The following is a 22289-nucleotide window of genomic DNA, read 5'->3' as shown; positions in this document are numbered from 1 at the left end:
GGGTTCCTGACCAGTACACCACTAGTTGGGTGGGAAACACTGAAAAGCGTTTCTGAAAATTCCCGAGTAGCTGCCGGGGATCGAACCCCTGACCTCAGGATTGGAAGGCCAGTGTGCAAACCACTGAGCTATCCGTCCATCCATCCGTTATGATTTATTATAGACGATGTGTGCGTAGTATGTATTTATTTTGATTAAAATCCATCTGAGAACAATCTAGGACTGGAATTATATAAGCATTTATACACTTTTACGTCCGTAGAAAGTAGCGCACCAAAAAATTTTGGATTGATTTTTTCCAATGGGGCGAGCGCAATTAACCAAAAACGTTCTGAAAATATATGAGCGGCAAATCTGATGAACAACTTTTAAATTTGGTGAGGCCTTAATGAGTACACATTAAAGCCTTTATAAAACATGATAGAATGGTGTTTTGCTTAAGAGTATTCAAATAACAGTGAGAGCTATTAATTCTTCTCATTCAGGCGCTGTTGAGGCATTATCTTGGTAATTATTTCATGTATTACAAAATGTAATGCAACGAAGTTCAAATAAGGCTTTTCAATTATCCAAGTTAGAAAGCTCCAGGATTAATTCAAAATGAAAAAGAATATATTTTTACACTGCATGCAAGGTGCAGCTCAGAAATCACTAAGATGTAAGCTTCACAAATGAACATTGCAAATAGTTTGGCAAATTTTCATTGTTCAGAATACCGGTAATCTGAACTATTCTATGCTATTAAGATAAAAGTTACTCGGAAATCAAGTTCTTGCTTCCAAAAAAAAAAAAAATGTACAAATCCCTCCTGCATGAAGTGTACTTCAGACTTTTACCTAAAAAAATTCAAAGTATAAACACCAAAAGAAAATGACCAAGTCCCTCCCGCATATATGAAGTTTATTTCAGACTTTAACTTATAAAAAAAAAACTAAGTATAAATGCCAAAAGAAATTGTACAAGTCTTTCCCGCGTATATGAAGTGTACTGCACAAATTTCAAAGTATCTGCGGTGTACATGCAGTGTACTATTTTCTTGTACAAGTCCCTCCTGCGTACATGCAGTGTACTCCTTAAATTTTCAGAGTCTGTGCTGCGTACTTGAAGTGTACTAGTGACCTCCTGCGTACATGCTGTGTACTCGTCGAAATAGTACGCGGCATGTACGCGGCATGCGGTGTATGTAAAATGTACTCCTCTGGCGTACTTCTGTGTTCACGGCATATACACAGCAAATACGCAGCATGTACGCCACAGAGGCTTGCTTCTGTAAGGGAGGTAGCCGGTTCCGGCTACCTTTAGTCTACGTAGCTGGCTCTATATACATATCGTATATGAAACATGTAAGTAAAGGTAGCCAGCTTTAATAAACTGTATCTATAAAGGATTATAAGGATCATTATATTAGTTTAATAAAATACATTTCTTGTGACTTATTGTTTATTATTTGTGTTAAATACCTGTTAATTTGCCGTATTTACTCACTTATATCATATCGGCGTAAATTTTGTTATGTTAGAATGTACTCAATACATATTCAAGATACAATGATTCAATCTTTAAAGAAAACAAAACAAACAGTTAAGAAAAGATAAAACAAAGAGTATCATCTTACATAAAATGATGCAGCTCTATTGAACATAATGGCGTTTGATCATTTCCTATGCCTTTTTTAAGTGAAAATTTTAAGTAATCATCTCTTTCACACTTCTATGTGCGTCTTTAATTAATTAACTAATTACTTATTAATTTCTTCGCCGATTTGTCTATAAGTCAATGATCTTGATTGGTTCTAATTGTTTGTTTGAACATTTATTCTAAGGTAGTGCGATAAATGTGAAATGTATAATTACATGTACATATCAAAAGACTAAATTCTAAAGGATCGCCGGCAATTGAAACTAGAACTGTCACAGGAGTGACTCATACCCCCACCATACGGTCTTGTCACAGAAGAATGGCAACCATAAGAAATCCTAAAAATACTTTGGAGTACTTCATCCTGGGCTTCCACATATAAGTAATACTAGTATAATACTAGTATAGTAATACTAGTAAATATATTAAATCTCTAATATTAGAGATACACTAAAAGTGAGTACAAAAAAGTGTCTTACCGACCCATGTTACCACAGAAAAATGTTTTTACTTTTTACATAGGACTTATAATAAAAAAGTTAGAAAAATACCTAAAATATTGAAAATCTAAAAATAGAATTTCTAAAAATAGCCTTATTCCTGGAATTTAAGGGGAAGAAACTCAGTACAGAAGTTAAAAAAAGGTTACTTCCCTTTGACTCTAAGCCAATCAGAATGAGATATAGTGAAAATACATCAAATTTAACCTTAAATTCTAGGTAAAAGGGGACACAATTCAAGAAAAATTAGTGTCAGAGTTATGCACCTTGTGTCACATGATGTGGGTGATGAGGTGGAACATCTATTTTAAGTCTGAATCAAATCCATTCAGTAGTAACTGAGATATAGTGAAAATACATCAAAATACACCATAAATTCTAAGTAAAAAGGGCATAATTCATGAAAAATTGGTGTCAGAGTTATGCACCTTGTGTCACATGATGTGGGTGATGAGGTGGAACATCTATTTTAAGTTTGAATCAAATCCATTTTGTAATAATTGAGATATAGTGAAAATACATCAAAATCAACCTAAAATTTAAAGTAAAAGGGGACATAATTCATAAAAAATTTATGTCAGAGTTAAGCACCTTACGTCACATAATCTGGGTGATGAGGTGGAACAACTATTTTAAGTTTTAATCAAATCCATTTAGTAATAACTGAGATATAGTGAAAATACAACAAAATTAACCTTAAATTCTAAGTAAAAGGGGACATAATTCATGAAAACTTGGTGTCAGAGTTATGCACCTTGTGTCACATGATGTGGGCACATGATGTGGGTGATGAGGTGGAACATCTATTTTAAGTTTGAATCAAATCCATTTAGTAATAACTGAGATATAGTGAAAATACAACAAAATTAACCTTAAATTCTAAGTAAAAGGGGACATAATTCATGAAAACTTGGTGTCAAGAGTTATGCACCTTGTGTCACATGATGTGGGTGATAAGGTGGAACATGTATTTTAAGTTTGAATCAAATCCATTTGGTAATAACTGAGATAATAGATTTCGGGACGCGACGGGACGGGACGGGACGCGACAAAACTGACTCCTATATACCCCCCTCAAACATGTTTGGTGGGGGTATAATCATCTATCAATTTTTAGTATCTATTTTTTTCAATTTACAACGAACAACAAAAATTTATTAAAAAGTTTACTTTTAATTAATAAACATGCCATTTAAACACGCCGACGACGATAACGACACTTTGATCATTTAATGATAACATAACATAATATCGGCCGATATCATACGAGTGCGTAAATTCGGCGAAATAAACAGGTAAATCACATATTTTTAGTAAATAATAAGTCACAAAATTGTAATTTATTTAACTTATATAATGATCCTTTATAACAAAGTTTATTAAAGCCGGCTACCTTGACTTCTGTGTTCATATATGATATGTACATATATAATAGAACCGGCTACGTAGACCTTTGGTCTAGGTAGCCGGAACCTAGCCACTGCCTTTTTACATACAACTGTGAACATAAACAAAAGAAACAAAACAGTTTATAATTACACATCTTGTAAGCTTAGTGTTTACCTGAAAACAGAAAACAATATTGTTAAAACAAAATATAGGAGCAAAAATTATCTTTCTACAATCAAAAAACGGGATTAATTGAGACGATCTGAACACGGAGGACACGCCTTTTGGCTATCGCTGTACAGTATACAATTCTGGCTATCGGTGAACGGGTTCGGTTGTGTACCACTAAATTAATCTCCCGCTACGATAGGCTATGGGGGAGGGAAATTAATGTTCTCTGTCTATCTGTCCTTACATTCTGTAACACTTTGATACTGATGATATAAAACAAATTCAGGTGTAAAAAAAAAAGTTGTTTGTTTCCGGTGACCCGACCTACCCTATTTTTTTACCGCCGACCCTAAACTTTTTTAGCGGTAAAATCGGGCCGCATATTTTTGCAAATAAGTATATTATTATTTTTATAGCTCTTTGCACGAATGGACTACTCCACTGATCGGGCGAGTGGTTTTTTCGTGGTAACTTTACCAAATTGAGAAATTACATCAGGCAAAATTACCTGGATTGACTGGAATTTACCCGCGAATCGTAAAAATATCAAAACGTCGTGCTGGTAATTTTCCATTCAACAAGCACGTGCACCCTATCGTAATATCTAATTTACATTGCGGTTACTTTTGACACAAAAAACGCGCATAGTGCATTCATTTTTTAATATAATCGCTTCAAATTTTCAACACCGCTTGAGAACTAATATAGTTTGAGTTCTATAACAATTTTAATAAGATATCCACAGGAATGTAGGCAAAATTCTTTAAAAACGATCAAATTTTCATATAATGTTTTGTAAAATTTCTAACAGCGCGATCTTGATTATTTACTTCTTTCTTAAAGTAAATAAACGGTACATACTATGGTAATAAAATTCAGACTCTTGACCAGAATGTACAAAAAACACAATTAAAAACTCTTAAATAATGACAAGAGGACCATGATGGTCCTGAATCGCTCACCTCTTCCAACATGACCAAGTTTTGTGTATGACGTCGTTCTTTCTATTATTTGACATAGTGACCTAGTTTTTGAGCTCATGTGACCCAGTTTTGAACTTGACCTAGATATTATCAAGATAAAAACTCTGACCAATTTTTAAGAAGATCCATTGAAAAATATGGTCTCTAGAGAGGTCACAAGGTTTTCTATTATTTGACCTATTGACCTAGTTTTTCGAAGGTACGTGACCCTGTTTTGAATCTTACCTAGATATCATCAAGGTGAACATTCTCACTAATTTTCATGAAGATCTCATGAAAAATATGGCCTCTAGAGAGGTCACAAGGTTTTGAGGTCACAAGGTTTTTCTATTTTTACACCTACTGGCCTAGTTTTTGACCGCATGTGACCCAGTTTCGAAACCTGACCTAGATATCATCAAGGTGAACATTCAGATCAATTTTCATGAAGATCCATTGAAAAATATGGCCTCTAGAGAGGTCAAAAGATTTTAATAATTTTAGACCTACTGGCCTAGTTTTTGACCGCAGTTGACCCAGTTTCAAACTTGACCTAGATATTATCAAGATGAACATTCAGACCAACTTTCATACAGATCCCATGAAAAGTATGGCCTCTAGAGAGGTCAAAAGGTTTTTTTATTATTTGACCTACTGACCTAGTTGTTTAAGGTACGTGACCCAGTTTCAAACTTGACCTAGATATTATCAAGGTGAACATTCTGACCAATTTTAATGGAGATCCATTCACAAGTATGGCCTCTAGAGAGGTCACAAGGTTTTTCTATTTTTAGACCTACTGACCTAGTTTTTGACCGCACTTGACCCAGTTTCGAACTTGATCTAGATATCATCAAGATGAACATTCAGACCAACTTTCATACAGATCCCATGAAAAATATGGCCTTTAGAGAGGTCACAAGGTTTTTCTATTATTTGACCTACTGACCTAGTTTTTGAAGGCACGTGACCCACTTTCGAAACTGACCTAGATATCATCAAGATGAACATTCAGACCAACTTTCATACAGATCCCATGAAAAATATGGCCTCTAGAGAGGTCACAAGGTTTTTCTATTATTTGACCTACTGACCTAGTTTTTCATGGCACGTGACCCACTTTCGAACTTGACCTAGATATCATCAAGGTGAACATTCTGACCAATTTTCATGAAGATCTCATGAAATATATGGCCTCTAGGGAGGTCACAAGGTTTTTCTATTTTTAGACCTACTGACCTAGTTTTTGACCGCACGTGACCCAGTTTCGAACTTGACCTAGATATCATCAAGATGAACATTCAGACCAACTTTCATACAGATCCCATGAAAAATGTGGCCTTTAGAGAGGTCACAAGGTTTTTCTATTGTTTGACCTACTGACCTAGTTTTTGATGGCACGTGATCCAGTTTCGAACTTGACCTAGATATCATCAAGATGAACGTTCTGACCAATTTTCATGAAGATCTTGTGAAATATATGGCCTCTAGAGAGGTCACAAGGTTTTTCTATTTTTAGACCTACTGACCTAGTTTTTGATGGCACGTGACCCAGTTTCAAACTTGACCTAGATATCATCAAGGTGAACATTCTGACCAATTTTCATGAAGATCTTGTGAAATATATGGCCTCTAGAGAGGTCACAAAGTTTTTCTATTTTTAGACCTACTGACCTAGTTTTTGAAGGCACGTGACCCAGTTTCGAACTTGACCTAGATATCATCAAGATGAACATTCTGACCAACTTTCATAAAGATCCCATGAAAAATGTGACCTCTAGAGTGGTCACAAAGCAAAAGTTTACGGACGCACGCACGCACGGACGGACGGACGACGGATGACGGACACCGCGCGATCACAAAAGCTCACCTTGTCACTTTGTGACAGGTGAGCTAAAAAAGCGGCAGCAATTTAAATACATGCATGGCTCAAACCTCAAGGAAATGTATTACCAAAAACAAATCTATCTGATAGTAAATGACGGGTTCTGGCGCAAACCACAAGGAATAATATAAATGAATATTCAAGTTCAATGGCGGAAAGCCCAATGTAGAATTCGACAAAATTCCCCATTGATATGAAATAAAATCATTAGTTCAACTTGCTCAAACTTCAAGGAAATGTATAAAGTAAAAGCATTTTTTTATCATAATTAATGGTTTCCACTGGCTCAAACTTCGGGACATTTATGTAATAAGTGAAAAGCTAATATATCGGGTAAGGAATGACGGTTTCGCTGTTGCAAACCACAAGGGATAATCAGGGGTTCCACTAGACCTGAAAACCCAAGGGTCCCAGGACCCTTGGGCCCAAATTTTGAAGGGTCCTTTTCCAAAATACAGGAGTCCTGTCCCAACACGTCCATATAATTGACTATATTTTTTTTATTTAGTAATACGTAGATCTTTACCTAAGAAAACAATAAACCCAAGATCATGTTACAGCATAATAAAAATGTCAGTTTCAGGTCATATAGTCTCATATTGTAAACTAATATTTATCAAAATTCATGTTATTTTGATTAGGTTTTTCTTCTATATTTCATTTAATTTTTAATAACAGAACAGTGCTATAACACTTTATAAAAATGTATCCAAAATGTACTATCCGGATACTGGTACACTTTTGGAATGTCATCGGAAAGTAGTTTTTGCTCAGTTTACTTGGCCAACTAAGCTAAATCAGAGACAGTTCCTCAAATAATGATGCTACTTATCATTAATCAAAGGCCTGAATGGCCTGAGTCGGCTAATGATTGATGTACTGACAGTATAGTCTACCAGTTTCAGTTTGTTTTTAGTTTTTTTTCTTAAAATTTCATAACACAGCTCGATATTTACCCAAAATATTATATCCGGATACGATTACACTTTTCTCCAGTTTGAACAATATATTTTACAAATTGTGATGATACGAAGACATTTAGCAGCAATTGGCAGTATCTGACATTGAAGTTTACGGTTAAATTACCTCTTATTTAAATCTTTTCATAAAAAAGTTGTTTCATTTCGCCAAACATAGACGATCTACTTTCGATTTCAAAAACTACAAGAAAATACAATTTAATGTTTCGCCGATTTGTTTATTTCTCGAAAAATAAGAATTAAAGTCATTTTTAATATCTGTAGTAACTAAACAAACCAGTAAGAGCTTCTTCTTCCGATAATTTATCCGTTTACTGACTGCAAAATTCATGTGTGTGTGTGTGTAGAAACCCACGCAAAGTTTATAGAAATCATACGATGCGTGTATACGTTCAATGTGGGAGAATTAAGGCTGATCGGGATCGGCTATGTTACCTAACGCATCCAGATGATTCAGATTTTGTTTTTAAAAAAGCATTGTGTGCATTTCTGTAATTTTATATACGTTTAGAAATTATTAGACATGCGTATTTGCATTATTTCTATACGTAATTTACGCTAATACGCATCTTATCTGGAGCCCTGTGGAACTATTTTTTGTCTTTCGCTGGATGTTACGCAAGCTTTGTAAGCCTGCGCAATTCATAAAATGCACATTTATGCTTAATGAGTTACATTCGTGTATTGCACAATTACAAGTCATAAATATGACAGATTACATCGTATATTGGTCATAGCAAAGGGAATTCACGCAACTTAATTTCATTCTTGCAGTGAACTGTTTGAAGTTTGAGAAATCTAATGGAACTACATCGCTTCACTGTGTTATTTGGTCCATTTAGACTTAGAGAATCGCTGGATAGCAAGGACTCGTCAAAACGATTACATCGTTTAGCCGACTCAAAAACTGCATTGAAAGTCAGTTTTTTTAAGGAATTTTGGAAATATGCATATGACACCGGGTGTAATAAGACTCGTGAACGGACATTCTAAACTTATTTTTGCTTTCAAAATTCATCAAAATTTGTGAAGTTTCTTGTTGAAATTACGGTATGATCACTAAACAATGGTCTAATTTAAAGTTGGCATGAAAAAATCTTGCAGGGCACTTTTCACATGCTCGGTAATCGCAGCTGCTTACGATAATTTAATAATTGGCGCCTTTTTTGACAGTACACAGGATCAATACTCTTTATCAATTAATTTCAACACTTCACTGATTCTTCTTACCTATGCGCACTCACCGTGACGTAGCTTGCTGATAAAAAAATCAGCGAGGCATGTCTACAGGAGAAAGGGCGGGATTTAGCAGAAGATGAAAGGCAGGAGGGCATGACCGCGAGTGTTTATTTTGGAATACATGTGTCTATCGTGGAAATAGTTTTACTGAAGGAAATGAATGATAAAAGAAAGGATTATCAAAGGAAAATGCCTCCGGGTCCCGAAGGACGCACAGGCAAGTATCATGCCGGGTCCTTTGAGCGTCTTTTGAAAATCTCCCGGGTCCAGACCCGGGGTCCCGGGTCAAATGAAACCCCTGTATAATACAACAAAATATCACATCTATGTGACAAAAAATGACATTTCTCACTGCTTCAAACCGCAAGGATTTTCATCATAAATATTAATTTATTTAGGAAGAAATTACGTTTTCTTGACTGCTTTTTACAATCGATTCGTATTATATTTTAAATGGCATAACTTTTTCTTATCTTTAAGATGTAGGGACATTGATATGTTCTTTGATGAAAGTGAATGAATATCGAAGAAAGCTGTTGAAGTGTTCGTTTTTTCAAATTTATTTATCAGATAGTAAAGGCAATTAATAATCGAACTGACATGCATGTATATTCAAAGGGACATACACCTTTTAACAATTGACAGATAAGTCTAAAACATGTTTTGTATATTTACATATCATGTTTAAATACAATAAAAAAATTTAATTTTAATACCAGGGTTTTTTTTACGACTGGGGGAAGAGGCCCCAGCCCGTCATTGGGGGAAGAAAATAGCGCGCGACGAGCAGTTTTGGGGGATTTTTTCACTCAGGGGGGAATTTACAATTATGCATAATAAACACTTTAAACTATATTTTTATTACAATCATATTCTTGCAACTTTTAGCAACTATACACACTGTCACTTAGCAATAGACGGACTTGCACTAATGTTCACTTATCATTGTAACAAGGTGGGTGGGGAGAGTTGAAATGCTCAAATCATTGAATATTTAAAGGTCACATGCTTTTATTCACAAAAGAAATGCTTTAAAATAAGAGTTGCTTTTGCAAGAGTCATCATATTATTATTAAATGCATACTTTTGTTGGCTTTTCATTTCAATTGTACTAGAAAATCTTGTAAGAAAGGATAAAAAAGTCCGAAAATCACGATCGCGAAAACGTGTGACAAATATGAAAAAACGAAAGCAAACATTAAAAATTCTTGATAAAATACCCGTTTTAAATTTCATCTTTTCACCAGAACTATTCCATACTTATACAATCTGATTACTTAAAACATTCATATATTTTATTTTGCTCTAGCAAAATACCTCGGCAAAGATAATAAATTTGCGTAACAGCCGACCGGCTTATTTAATCGAATCAAGCACATAAAATATTTACTTTAAATTAACAACACATATTACACAATACAGCATAAGCTGTTACGGATAATTAACAAGAGGTACAAACATGATAATCTGACGCTGCATTGTTTATCAATCATCTATATTACATACTGATGATAACCACGTGTCAGTCGGCACGTGGCGTGATTGACATCTGTCAGTAGCTAATTAACATACGACGCTCTGCCTACTGTCATACTTACGCTGGTGTCGACAAACAGTATGAAGTTCACTGGGATTTTGATTGACAAGGGGCAGAGCTTTCGAACTCGTTACGCATCAAAGAGTATTACCGCGAGACAAGCAGACGCCCACGGCATATTATGTGCGGGTCAGATACGAGTTTTTATCGATTTTCGCTGGTCAAAACCGGAACCTCGGGTCCACTGAACGCTCTTCTAACATTTTTCTACTATTTCTAAAGGTTTTCACACCCATTGAAAATTGTGAAAGACCGTCTGCAATTGTGAACGGGTCCGATATTCGGTCGGGAAAATCGCTGGGAGTAATCTGTAATATATTACAGGCCATATATAGAATATGAATTTTTTGGATATCATCAATATCGAAGTAATTTACAGGCCACAGATAGACATAGTAAAACGCAATATGGCTTTGTTTGATATTTTACATGCCATGGATAGAAACGGTAAAATGCCACATGAATTTGTTTTATATCATCAGTATCAAAGTGTTACAGATTGTACGGCGGTATGTCTAAACACCGAACATGAGTCATGTCCGCGGACAAATAAATAACAAAATGTCTAAATACCGAACATGAGCGATTATTATTTTATTAAAGCAATAAATTATGTTTTTGTGATTTAAATTGATTATTTATGCTAAAAAACTAGTGCATTCCAAAAATATTTAAAATTCAAGCATATTAATGCTTTTAATTTATATGAAATAGATGACTAGCGATCTGATTCATGTCTGTGAACAGACTGGTAAATACCAAACATGAGTGATTATTATTCTATTAAAGCAATATATTATGTGTTTTGGGTTTAAAATAATTATAAATATTACAATAAATGTACATACTAAAAATGTACTACATTCAAGCACATTAAAGATTGTTATTTATATAGAATACATTACGGGCAATCTGTTTGATGCTAACGAACATGACTGGTAAATACCGAACATGAGCGATTATCATTTTATTAAAGCAGTGTATTATGTTTTTGTGATTTAATTTGATTATTTATCATAAAATTCTAGTGTATACCAAAATTCAAAGTGTAATAATGCTTTTAATTAATGTAAAAATGAAAACTTGCGATCTGATTCATGTTCGTGAACAGACTGGTAAATACCAAACATGAGCGATTATTACTCTGTTAAAGTATTCTATTAAGTGTTGGTGGTTAAAAATGATTATAAATATTAAAATATATGTATTTATCAAAAATATATTATTTTAAAGCTTGTTATTTATATAAAATACAAAACTTGCAATCTGTTTCATGTTCACGAACATGATTGTTAAATTCCGAGCGTGCCTGATTAATTATTTTATTAAAGTATTATTATATTTTTGTGGTTTAAATTATTACAAATATTAAAATACATTCAAGTACATTAATATTGCATATTTTTACACTCGATCCGTTTCAGACAGCAACAAACATGACTGTATTGCCTAGGAGATTCGTGTTCGTGGACTGAAATGAAAACACCGAACATGAGTAAGTATGACATCTTTTACAAATTGAAATGAAGGAGTTCTCATTTCAAATATGTTATTGTTTGGGAATTATAATGCGAAGTAGAGATTTCTACCAAACGAAAATAGTACCGACTTAATATCTACATTAAATATTAGAATTTACAGCTTTTTCATCTTTTATATAAAATGTTTGGTTTAATTCAATTACCCATTTTACTGTTAGTGTTGATTGGATTATAACACCTTCCTTAATCAGGCATATGCCGTGCGTGTTGGGAGTAAAAATTGTAACCGATAATCATTAATTGATCTTGCTAATTGGATTATATCACCTTTTCTAATCGCAGTTGATTGAGAAATTAGTGTACTGGCGGTTAACTTTGATTAAAAATAATATCAAGAGGCTCATTTGATGTTTCGAATTAAATCTATTAAAACAAACGAAATACATAAATGTAAAATGTAATTTAACTGGACGCCCTCATAATATATCCTGTCCGGCTTTAAAATTTATATGTCGCAAATCTCCTTCTTCACACAGCGACCTGCAATGAATTTATAGAAAAAATGTGTTTTCAGCAGAAATCTTTATTAATAAGTAATTAATTAAATATAAATTCAATACATTAATCATTGGACAAGATGTGGTTAATAGGAAAAATCGTATAATGCATGCACTTATATTATTTGATTACGAACATGTTTTGAAATTTTAAAAATTAGAAGCTTTAATGCGCTTGAATTCAATATACTTTGATATATACTTTATTTACTTTGTTGGGTTTAACGTCGCACAAACACAATCTTAGGTCATATTTAGATTATTACTAGGAAAAGAAAACGAGATCACTTTGTTATCATACAAATACATGTTGCGCAAAGACAATGTAAATTTTAAATGGGTTTAAAAAATTAAGGAAATCCTTAATTCTGTAAGATGGCCAGATCTGTGGCTAATCAAATATGTTTTTTAATGAAACAGATATGACAGGCCAATCTTGCGTAGAATGATTTTAAGTAATTTGCACCTATGTATATGAATTATGAGGTACGATTCGATGAGTTCCCCATTGACACTTCTTAATTGCATACTTCTTAATTATTAGGTTTATATTTTATATTCTGTCGACTGTTTACGCAACAAACATTACATTGTTAAAACACATATTGAATATCCGCATGTTGCATTACATATACCTTAGGTGACTAAAGTATCTGTCCATCTAAACTTATGTATTTCGTTTTTTTTTGTTTTTTTTTTGTTTTCTTTTGTTTTTTCTTAATAGATTTAATTCCATACATCAAATGAGCTGCTTGGCATTATTTTTAATCAAAGTTAACCATCAGTGCACTAGTTTCTCAATCAACTGTATTAGAAATGATGTTATAATCCAATTAGCGCTTTCAATTACCGATAACAAATTTGACCCCAAACACGCACGACATGTGCCTGATTAAAAAAGGCGTTATAATCCAATTAGCACTAACAATAAAATGGATAACCGAATTTAAAAAATATTTTATATAAAAGTTGCAAAAGCTGTAAATTCTAATATCTAATGTAAATATTAAGTCGGTACTATTTTCGTTTGGTAGAAATCTCTACTTCGCATAATAATTCCCAATTCGATAACATATTTGAAATAAGAACTCCTTCATTTCAATTTGTAAAAGATGTCATACTTACTCATGTTCGGTGTTTTCATTTTAGTTCACGAACACGAATCTCCCAGGCAATACAGTCGTGTTTGTTGCTGTCTGAAACGGATCGAGTGTAAAAATATGCAATATTAATGTATACTTGAATGTATTTTAATATTTGTAATGATTTAAATCATAAAAATATAATAACACACGTCCGCACTCTAAAAACGCACCACTTAATAAATACACAAATTACACTTTCTGAGTGGACCAATTTATTCATTCTTGTATTATACAGTAATCTCAATATCTCTTCCATAAGATGTGAAAAAATGAAAAAGATCTATAAATAAAAACTACTTATTTAAGATGTTTATATCTGGTACCCCTCAGTTTCAAAATTTGATATTTTTTATTATTTATTTCACGCACAAAGTCTTCCAATATTAATTTAAATGATAACAAATGTCTTTTTCCAATACACTAGTCACTTGTCGCTTAATTAAAATTATATTTATTCAAAACCACTCATCCGTAACTTATTATGCACAGGTAAGACATTTAGCACGTTTTGCATGTGCACTGTACATGTGAGTTGTCAAATAATATAAAATTGATAAATTCGTGAACTAGATACTGACATACTGGTCGTCTGTGAATTTTGACTTGGAGGGTGGTATTGTTTAATAGGACGAAATGAACAGTTTTTGTCAACTGATTTTTGTTAAATTTTCCTTGTTTGTGCACCAGATAATGAATTTATGTAATCACATAAAAATAATGGAATTGTCATACAAAATAAAATTTTATGACCCATTTTCTGGGTGGTGCGTTTTTAAAGTGCGGAGGTGTACTTTAATAAAATAATTAATCAGGCACGCTCGGTACTTAACAGTCAAGTTCGTGAACACAAAACAGATCGCAAGTTTTCTATTTTATATAAATAACAACCTTTAAAATAATGTATTTTTGGTAAGTACATGTATATTAGAATTTATAATCATTTTTTTTTTCCACCAACACATAATATATTGCTTTAATAGAGTAATAATCGCTCATGTTTGGTATTTACCAGTCTGTTCACGAACATTAATCAGATCGCAAGTTTTCATTTTTACATTAATTAAAAGCATTATTACACTTTGAATTCAAATACTTCTGGTATACACTAGTATATTATTATAAATAATCAAATTAAATCATAAAAACATAATAGTCACTGCTTTAATAAAATGTAATCGCTCATGTTCGGTATTTAACAGTCATGTTCGCTGGCATAAAACAGATTGTCCGTATTGTATTCTGTAAAAATAACAATCTTTAATGTGCTTGAATGTAGTACATTTTTGGTATGTACAATTATTTTAATATTTATAATCATTTTAAACCAAAAACATATAATATATTGCTTTAACTGAATAATAATCACTCATGTTTGGTATTTACCAGTCTGTTCACGGACATGAATCAGATCGCCAGTCATCTATTTCATATAAATTAAAATTATTAATATGCTTGAATTTCAAATATTTTTGGTATGCACTAGTTTTTTAGCATAAATAATCAATTTAAATCACAAAAACATAATACACTGCTTTAATAAAATAATAATCGCTCATGTTCGGTATTTACCAGTCATGTCCGCGGACATGACTGATGTTCGGTGTTTAGCCATACTCATTGTACGGACAGATGGACAGAGAACATTGCTTTCCCTCCCCCATACTGCCATAGCCTGTCGTAACGGGGGATTAACTAAGCCTCATAGTTTAGTATAGTATGAAGATTTCAATTTAGTGGTACACAGCCGAACCCTTCCACCGATAGCCAGAATTGTATACGGTACAGGGATAGCCAAAAGGAAAGTCCAACACGGAGAATCACCGCAATTGTACAGCGCGACGCACCGCCTCTGCCGATCGCTAGGCAGCCGATAACGGACTCAGTGTCCGTTTTGATGTGCTAGCGTGTTCGGGACACCGCAAAATGACACAGTCAATCGTTTTTTGTCACGGAGGTCGCGCGAAAAATTGACTTTTCATCTTGGACGTACTGTACAGGGCCTTACACCGTACAACGTGATCAACAGAAACTTACCTCCACCATAATTCAACCACCGAAAGTATGGGCTATATGGGAAAAGTTTTTTGTAATAAATTGGTAACAGATCAGGCAAGCTTGCAGGATCGTAGGTGTTTCTGTTCTCCGGCATTTTTCTTTGAGGAAAAGATCAAAAATGGCGCCAAATTGTCAAAATACGATAGTCGTAATTAAACCAAGTAAAACAATATACTGAGATCAACACATATATGAACACTGCTAAGAATTTTCAATAATGTCGTAACTATAAGTATCAAATTAACAATCGATTTTTAATAAAGAAGTTATTTTTACAACATGTGCCGCGTTTCGAATCCAAGGGAGACAACCAAAATATTTGTTTACATCTGTGGTCTGGACCTGTTAAACAGATGTTCTGAAGTCGCCAATGCATTATATTTGAAGTATATAGATGTTTATTTTCTTTTTTTTTCATTGCCTGCTTGTTCACATTTCATTACGCTTGTTGAATTTCAGGAAAACATCGCATGCCAGTTTTTTCTGCCTCGGGCTGACTTGTGCTAAATCAGGTGGAGACTTCCCCAGGGAGGTTGTTCCTAATCCCCATACCGTACATCCATATTCGGGAACAATCAGTTTTGTACGGAGAATGGCGGAAAAGTACGGAAACTGTAGTCTATTTTTACAAATATATTTCGCGGTTATTCTTTAATCATAACTTTCGACAAAATAATGCCGTTAATGTTGTGAAATATATCGTTGTCTAGCCTAAGTTTGTAGATAGTGTAAGTTCATGGATTCCCCATCACATATGATGTTACACTTCAGCTTTGGCATACGTGCACATTTGCCATCAGAAAATCCGGAAGTAAACACAAACTTTTGACAACCACCAAAAAAAGTCAAAATATGAGGTTTAAACAAGTAAGAACACCAATAAAATCCCAAGCATGCAGAAATACCTTGTATTTACTAATCCCAAATGGCCCCTTACTCATAATCCTCTTAAATGCAATAGAATGACAATTTTATTTCCCAAATATCAACTCATCTGCTTTCTTTACATTTTAACTTGACAGCCTCGGTTTTCAACTTTTGGTTTTGACAATTATTGTGAGCACATAAACTGATGACGTTAACCACAAACTTACAAGAAAGTGAAAGTAGGATAACTAACAGACATGCATGTTTTGTTTTGCATATTTCTGGAAGGTTTATGGTATTTTTCACGCTTTTTAAAAGGATATGGATTAAATATTTACATTTGTTGCTGTTTGCTAATTTTATTCAAATATGGAATGGTTGTTCCTTGCATCCACGAACTTTGACCAGACAAGGATAATTAAAGATAAATAAACATAATAAGCTTATTACAACAGATAAGTTTCATATCAAAGTGAGAACTATTTGCATTGATTTGATTATATAGATGCAAAAAATAGCCTTTTAGCAAATGCATAAATACCTATTTTGTTTAACACAAGTTGCTTTTTTTGTAGAATAATACATTAATTATAGATCAGCTAAAAAATAATTATATCGCCTCTTCTACAAGTTCCGTTCCATACTTTTCATTTTAAACAAGAACATGCTATAAAGGGTCAGGAAGGTCTAATACGTACCAGTCGTTCCAAAAAGCGATTACAGACATTTCACGCATTACAACCCTTTTCAGAGAGAATGACGAATTTGGGCTTTTTCTTGCTAAGCTGCAAATAAGGGAAGAAACGTAAATCAATGTTGGCAAAATTGGTTTTAACCGCCCAATATTGCCGTAAATACATCGCCTTTCTTTGGAACACTTTTGTTATACACTTAATAAATCTTCTAGAACAACACTCAATAATTTACCAATAGTGTTTAATGTACAAAAGTGCACAAGTTTCTGAAATTTGATTGAGGTTCAGAACATTATTGTGCTCAGTAATAACATTTCAGATGTTCAATAAAATCAATCTCTCTATGACATTATATGCTTTTATTCATTGTACAACCTTGAGTCACAAAAACACCTCACATTTTTTTTTTTATTTACAAAGAAGCAAATTCGTTTTAAGGCTGGAAATCCATAACACAATCAATATCATTGCTTAGTCTTCCCGCATCGTTGATACACTTATAATTTTTGATTTTTTTTTTATATTGGGCCATATTTCAGGAGCGACAATGGGTAAAAAGGATGAAAAGAAATCGACGTAACGTCCCATGTTCGAATTTCGAGTAGATGGTATTAATACTTAGTCGTATATATACATTTTGTAACATGTATAAAATGAAGATCACTATTCGTAATTTAATGTCCTACAATGTAAAGAAATATAATTGATTATTATGTCTCCCCTAGGAGACATATTGTTTTTGCCCCGTCCGTCCGTCCGTACGTCACACTTCATTTCCGAGCAATAACTGGAGAACCATTTGACCTAGAACCTTCAAACTTCACAGGCTTGTAGGGCTGCTGGAGTAAATGGCCCCTATTGTTTTTGGGGTCGCTCCGTCAAAGGTCAAGGTCACAGGGGCCTGAACATTGAAAACCATTTCCGATCAATAACTAGAGAACCACTTGACCCAGAATGTTGAAACATCATAGGATGATTAGTCATGAAGAGTAGATGACCCCTATTGATCTTGGGGTCACTCCGTCAAAGGTCAAGGTCACAGGGGCCTGAACATTGAAAACCATTTCCAATCAATAACTAGAGAACCACTTGACCCAGAATGTTGAAACTTCATAGGATGATTGGTCATGAAGAGTAGATGACCCCTATTGATCTTGGGGTCACTCCGTCAAAGGTCAAGGTCTCAGGGGCCTGAACATTGAAAACCATTTCTGATCAATAAGTAGAGAACCACTTGACCCAGAATGTTGAAACTTATAGGATGATTGTACATGCAAAGTAGATGACCCCTTTCGATTTTGGGGTCACTCCATTAAAGGTCAAGGTCACAGGGGCCTGAACATTGAAAACCATTTCCGGTCAGTAACTCGAGAACCACTTGACCCAGAATGTTGAAACTTAATAGGATGATTGGTCATGCACAGCAGATGACCCCTAACGATTTTGGGGTCACTCTGTGAAAGGTCAAGGTCACAGGGGCCTGAACATTGAAAACCATTTCCGGTCAGTAACTTGAGAACCACTTGACCCAGAATGATGAAACTTTATAGGATGATTGGTCATGCAGAGTAGATGACCCCTAACGATTTTAGGGTCACTCTGTTAAAGGTCAAGGCCACAGGGGCCTGAACATGGAAAACCATTTCCAATCAATAACTTGAGAACCTCTTTACCCAGAATGTTGAAACTTCATAGGATGATTGTTAATGCAGAGTAAATGACCCTTATTGTTTTTGGGGTCACTCCATTAAAGGTCAAGGTCACAGGGGCCTGAACATTGATAACCAGTTCTGATCAATAACTTGAGAACCACTTGACCCAGAATGTTGAAACTTCATAGGATGATTGAACATGCAGAGTAGATGAGCCCTATTGATTTTGGGGTCAGTCTATTAAAGGTCAAGGTCACAGTGGCCTGTTCATGTAAAATCATTTTTTGGAAATAACTTGAGAACCACTTGACCTACAATGTTGAAACTTAATAGGATGATTGGACATGCAGAATAGATGACCCCTATTTATTTTGAGGTCACTTGATCAAAGGTCAAGGTCACAGGAGCCTGAACAGTGACTTGAGAACCACTAGGCCAAGAGTGTTGAAATTTAGCGGGATGACTGGACATGCCAAGTAGATGATCCCTATTGCAGCCAACCATCAGTGTCTCTTTGACTTTCGCTCCTGACCCCTATTGACTTCTTGCCTATAGGACTTTGCATTGGGGGAGACATGCGCTTTTTTACAAAAGCATTTTCTAGTCTATGTTTCATTTCAAGTATCTGCATGCACGGTAAAACGGATGAAATTCTGCGGGAAAACAAACATGAAGTCCATTTTTCATCCAACGATAAAATTACAATTTTAGTTGAATGTCTGCTATGAATTAACATGTCTCCAAGTTTTCACGTGATTTTTAGCTCGGCTATTCAAAGAATAGTAGAGCTATTGGATGCATCTATGTCAGCGTTGGCATCCGCATCCTGATTTGTATGTAAGCTGGTATCTCAGTAACCACTTGTGGGAATGGATTGAAACTTCGCACACTTATTCACTGTGATAAACTGACTTACGTTGCACAGGTTCCATAACTCTATTTTGCTTTTTTACAAAATTATGCCCCTTTTTCGACTTTGAAATTTTTGGTTAAGGTTTTGTATGTAAGTTGGTATCTCAGTGCTCCCTGATGGGAATGGATTGAAACTTCACACACTTGTTCACTGTCATGATCCAGCATGCACTAAGCAGGTCCCATAACTCTGCTTTGTTTTTTTCCCCAAAATTATGCCCCTTTTTCAGCTTAGCAGTTTTTGGTTAAGTTTTTGTATGTAAGCTGGTATCTCTGTATCCACTAATGGGAAAGGATTGAAACTTAACACACTTGTTCACTGTTATGATATGACTTGCAGTGCAAAAGTTCAATAACTCTACATTGCAGTTTTACAAAATTATGTCCCTTTTTCAACTTTAATAGCAGTTTTTAGTTAAATTCTTATATGTAAGCTGGTATCTCAGTACCCACTAATGGGAATGGATTGAAACTTCACACACTTGTCCACTGCCATGAACTGATAAGCACTGTGCAGGTTCCATAACCCTGTTTTGCATTTTTAGCTCACCTGTCACTTTGTGACAAGGTGAGCTTTTGTGATCACGCAGCGTCCGTGTGTGCGTCCTTGCGTAAACTTTTGCTTGTGACCACTCTAGAGGTCACATTTTTCATGGGATCTTTATGGACGTTGGTCAGAATGTTCATCTTGATGATATCTAAGTCAAGTTTGAAACTGGGTCATGTGCGGTCAAAAACTAGGTCAGTAGGTCTAAAAATAGAAAAACCTTGTGACCTCTCTAGAGGCCATATTTTTCATGAGATCTTCATGATAATTGGTCAGAATGTTCACCTTCATGATATCTAGGTCAAGTTAGAAACTGGGTCATGTGCGGTCAAAAACTAGGTCAGTAGGTCTAAAAATAGAATAACCTTGTGACCTCTCTAGAGGCCATATTTCTCAATGGATCTTCATGAAAATTGGTCAGAATGTTCACCTTGATGATATCTAGGTCAAGTTAGAAACTGGGTCATGTGCGGTCAAAAACTAGGTCAGTAGGTCTAAAAATAGAAAAACCTTGTGACCTCTCTAGAGGCCATATTTCTCAATGGATCTTCATGAAAATTGGTCAGAATGTTCACCTTGATGATATCTAGGGCAAGTTCGAAACTGGGTCACGTGCGATCAAAAACTAGGTCAGTAGGTCTGAAAATAGAAAAACTTTGTGAACTCTCTAGTGGCCATATTTTTCATTGGATCTTTATGAAAATTAGTCAGAATGTTCACCTTGATGATATCTAGATCAAGTTCGAAACTGGATCACGTGCGGTCAATAACTAGGTCAGTAGATCTAAAAATAGGAAAACCTTGTGACCTCTAGAGGCCATATTTTTCAAGAGATCTTCATAAAAATTGATCAGAATGTTCATCTTGATGATATCTAGATCAAGTTCGAAACTGGGTCACGTGCGTCAAAAACTAGGTCAGTAGATCTAAAAATAGTAAAAAACCTTGTGACCTCTCTAGAGGCCATATTTCTCAATTGATCTTCATGAAAATTGGTGAGAGTGTTCAGCTTGATGATGTCTAGGTCAAGTTCATAACTGGTTCACGTGCGGTCAAAAACTAGGTCAGTAGGTTGAAAAATAGAAAAACCTTGTGACCTCTCTAGAGGTCATATTTTTCATGAGATCTTCATGAAAATTGGTGAGAATGTTCACCTTGATGATATCTAGATCAAGTTCAAAAGCGGGTCATGTGCCTTCATAAACTAGGTCAATAGGTCTAAAAATAGAAAAACCTTGTGACCTCTCTAGAGGTCATACTTTTCAATGGCTCTTCATGAAAATTGGTCAGAATTTTTTATTTTGATGATATCTAGGTCACATTTGCTCAAAAACTAGGTCACTATGTCAAATAATAGAAATAACGACGTCATACTCAGTTCAACACTGGGTCATGTGGGGATAGGTGAGCGATTCAGGACCATCATGGTCCTCTTGTTACAAAATTATGCCTGTTTTTAGCTCACCTGTCACAAAGTGACAAGGTGAGCTTTTGTGATCGCGCGGTGTCCGTCGTCCGTCCGTGCATCCGTCCGTCCGTAAACTTTTGCTCTTGACCACTCTAGAGGTCACATTTTTCATGGGATCTTTATGAAAGTTGGTCAGAATGTTCATCTTGATGATATCTAGGTCAAGTTTGAAACTGGGTCATGTGCCGTCAAAAACTAGGTCAGTAGGTCTAAAAATAGAAAAACCTTGTGACCTCTCTAGAGGCCATATATTTCACAAGATCTTCATGAAAATTGGTCAGAACGTTCACCTTGATGATATCTAGGTCGAGTTCGAAAGTGGGTCACGTGCCATCAAAATCTAGGTCAGTAGGTCAAATAATAGAAAAACCTTGTGACCTCTCTAAAGGCCATATTTTTCATGGGATCTATATGAAAGTTGGTCTGAATGTTCATCTTGATGATTTCTAGATCAAGTTCGAAACTGGGTCACGTGCGGTCAAAAACTAGGTCAGTAGGTCTAAAAATAGATAAACCTTGTGACCTCTCTAGAGGCCATATATTTCACAA

General features: G+C 34.7%; 2 protein-coding genes across 3 annotated transcripts in view; one reads left to right on the top strand and one right to left on the bottom strand.

Moving 5' to 3' along the window:
- Positions 1-15727, bottom strand: part of LOC128550462 (DNA primase small subunit-like) — a 58673-nt gene extending 42946 nt beyond the window's left edge. The window contains exons 1-2 of one of the 2 annotated variants that reach the window (XM_053529581.1): positions 15579-15708; positions 3678-3701 (exon numbers count right to left, since the gene is read on the bottom strand). In XM_053529581.1, coding sequence (XP_053385556.1) covers positions 3678-3681 — 4 coding nt within the window. In that variant the 5' untranslated portion in view covers positions 3682-3701; positions 15579-15708. Of the gene's footprint in view, positions 1-3677; positions 3702-15578 lie in introns of both variants that reach the window. The other variant, XM_053529580.1, reaches the window with a different exon arrangement.
- A 143-nt stretch (positions 15728-15870) lies between these two features.
- The window catches only part of LOC123537798 (inositol-trisphosphate 3-kinase homolog), an 82085-nt gene continuing 75666 nt past the window's right edge, over positions 15871-22289 (top strand). Inside the window, exon 1 of the mRNA XM_053529582.1 lies at positions 15871-15985. The gene's annotated coding sequence lies outside the window, so the exon portion shown is untranslated. The remainder of the gene's footprint in view (positions 15986-22289) is intronic.

The sequence above is a fragment of the Mercenaria mercenaria genome, chromosome 18, assembly GCF_021730395.1.
Source record: "Mercenaria mercenaria strain notata chromosome 18, MADL_Memer_1, whole genome shotgun sequence".
Classification (NCBI taxonomy): domain Eukaryota; kingdom Metazoa; phylum Mollusca; class Bivalvia; order Venerida; family Veneridae; genus Mercenaria; species Mercenaria mercenaria.
This window is presented reverse-complemented; position numbering and strand designations above follow the sequence as displayed.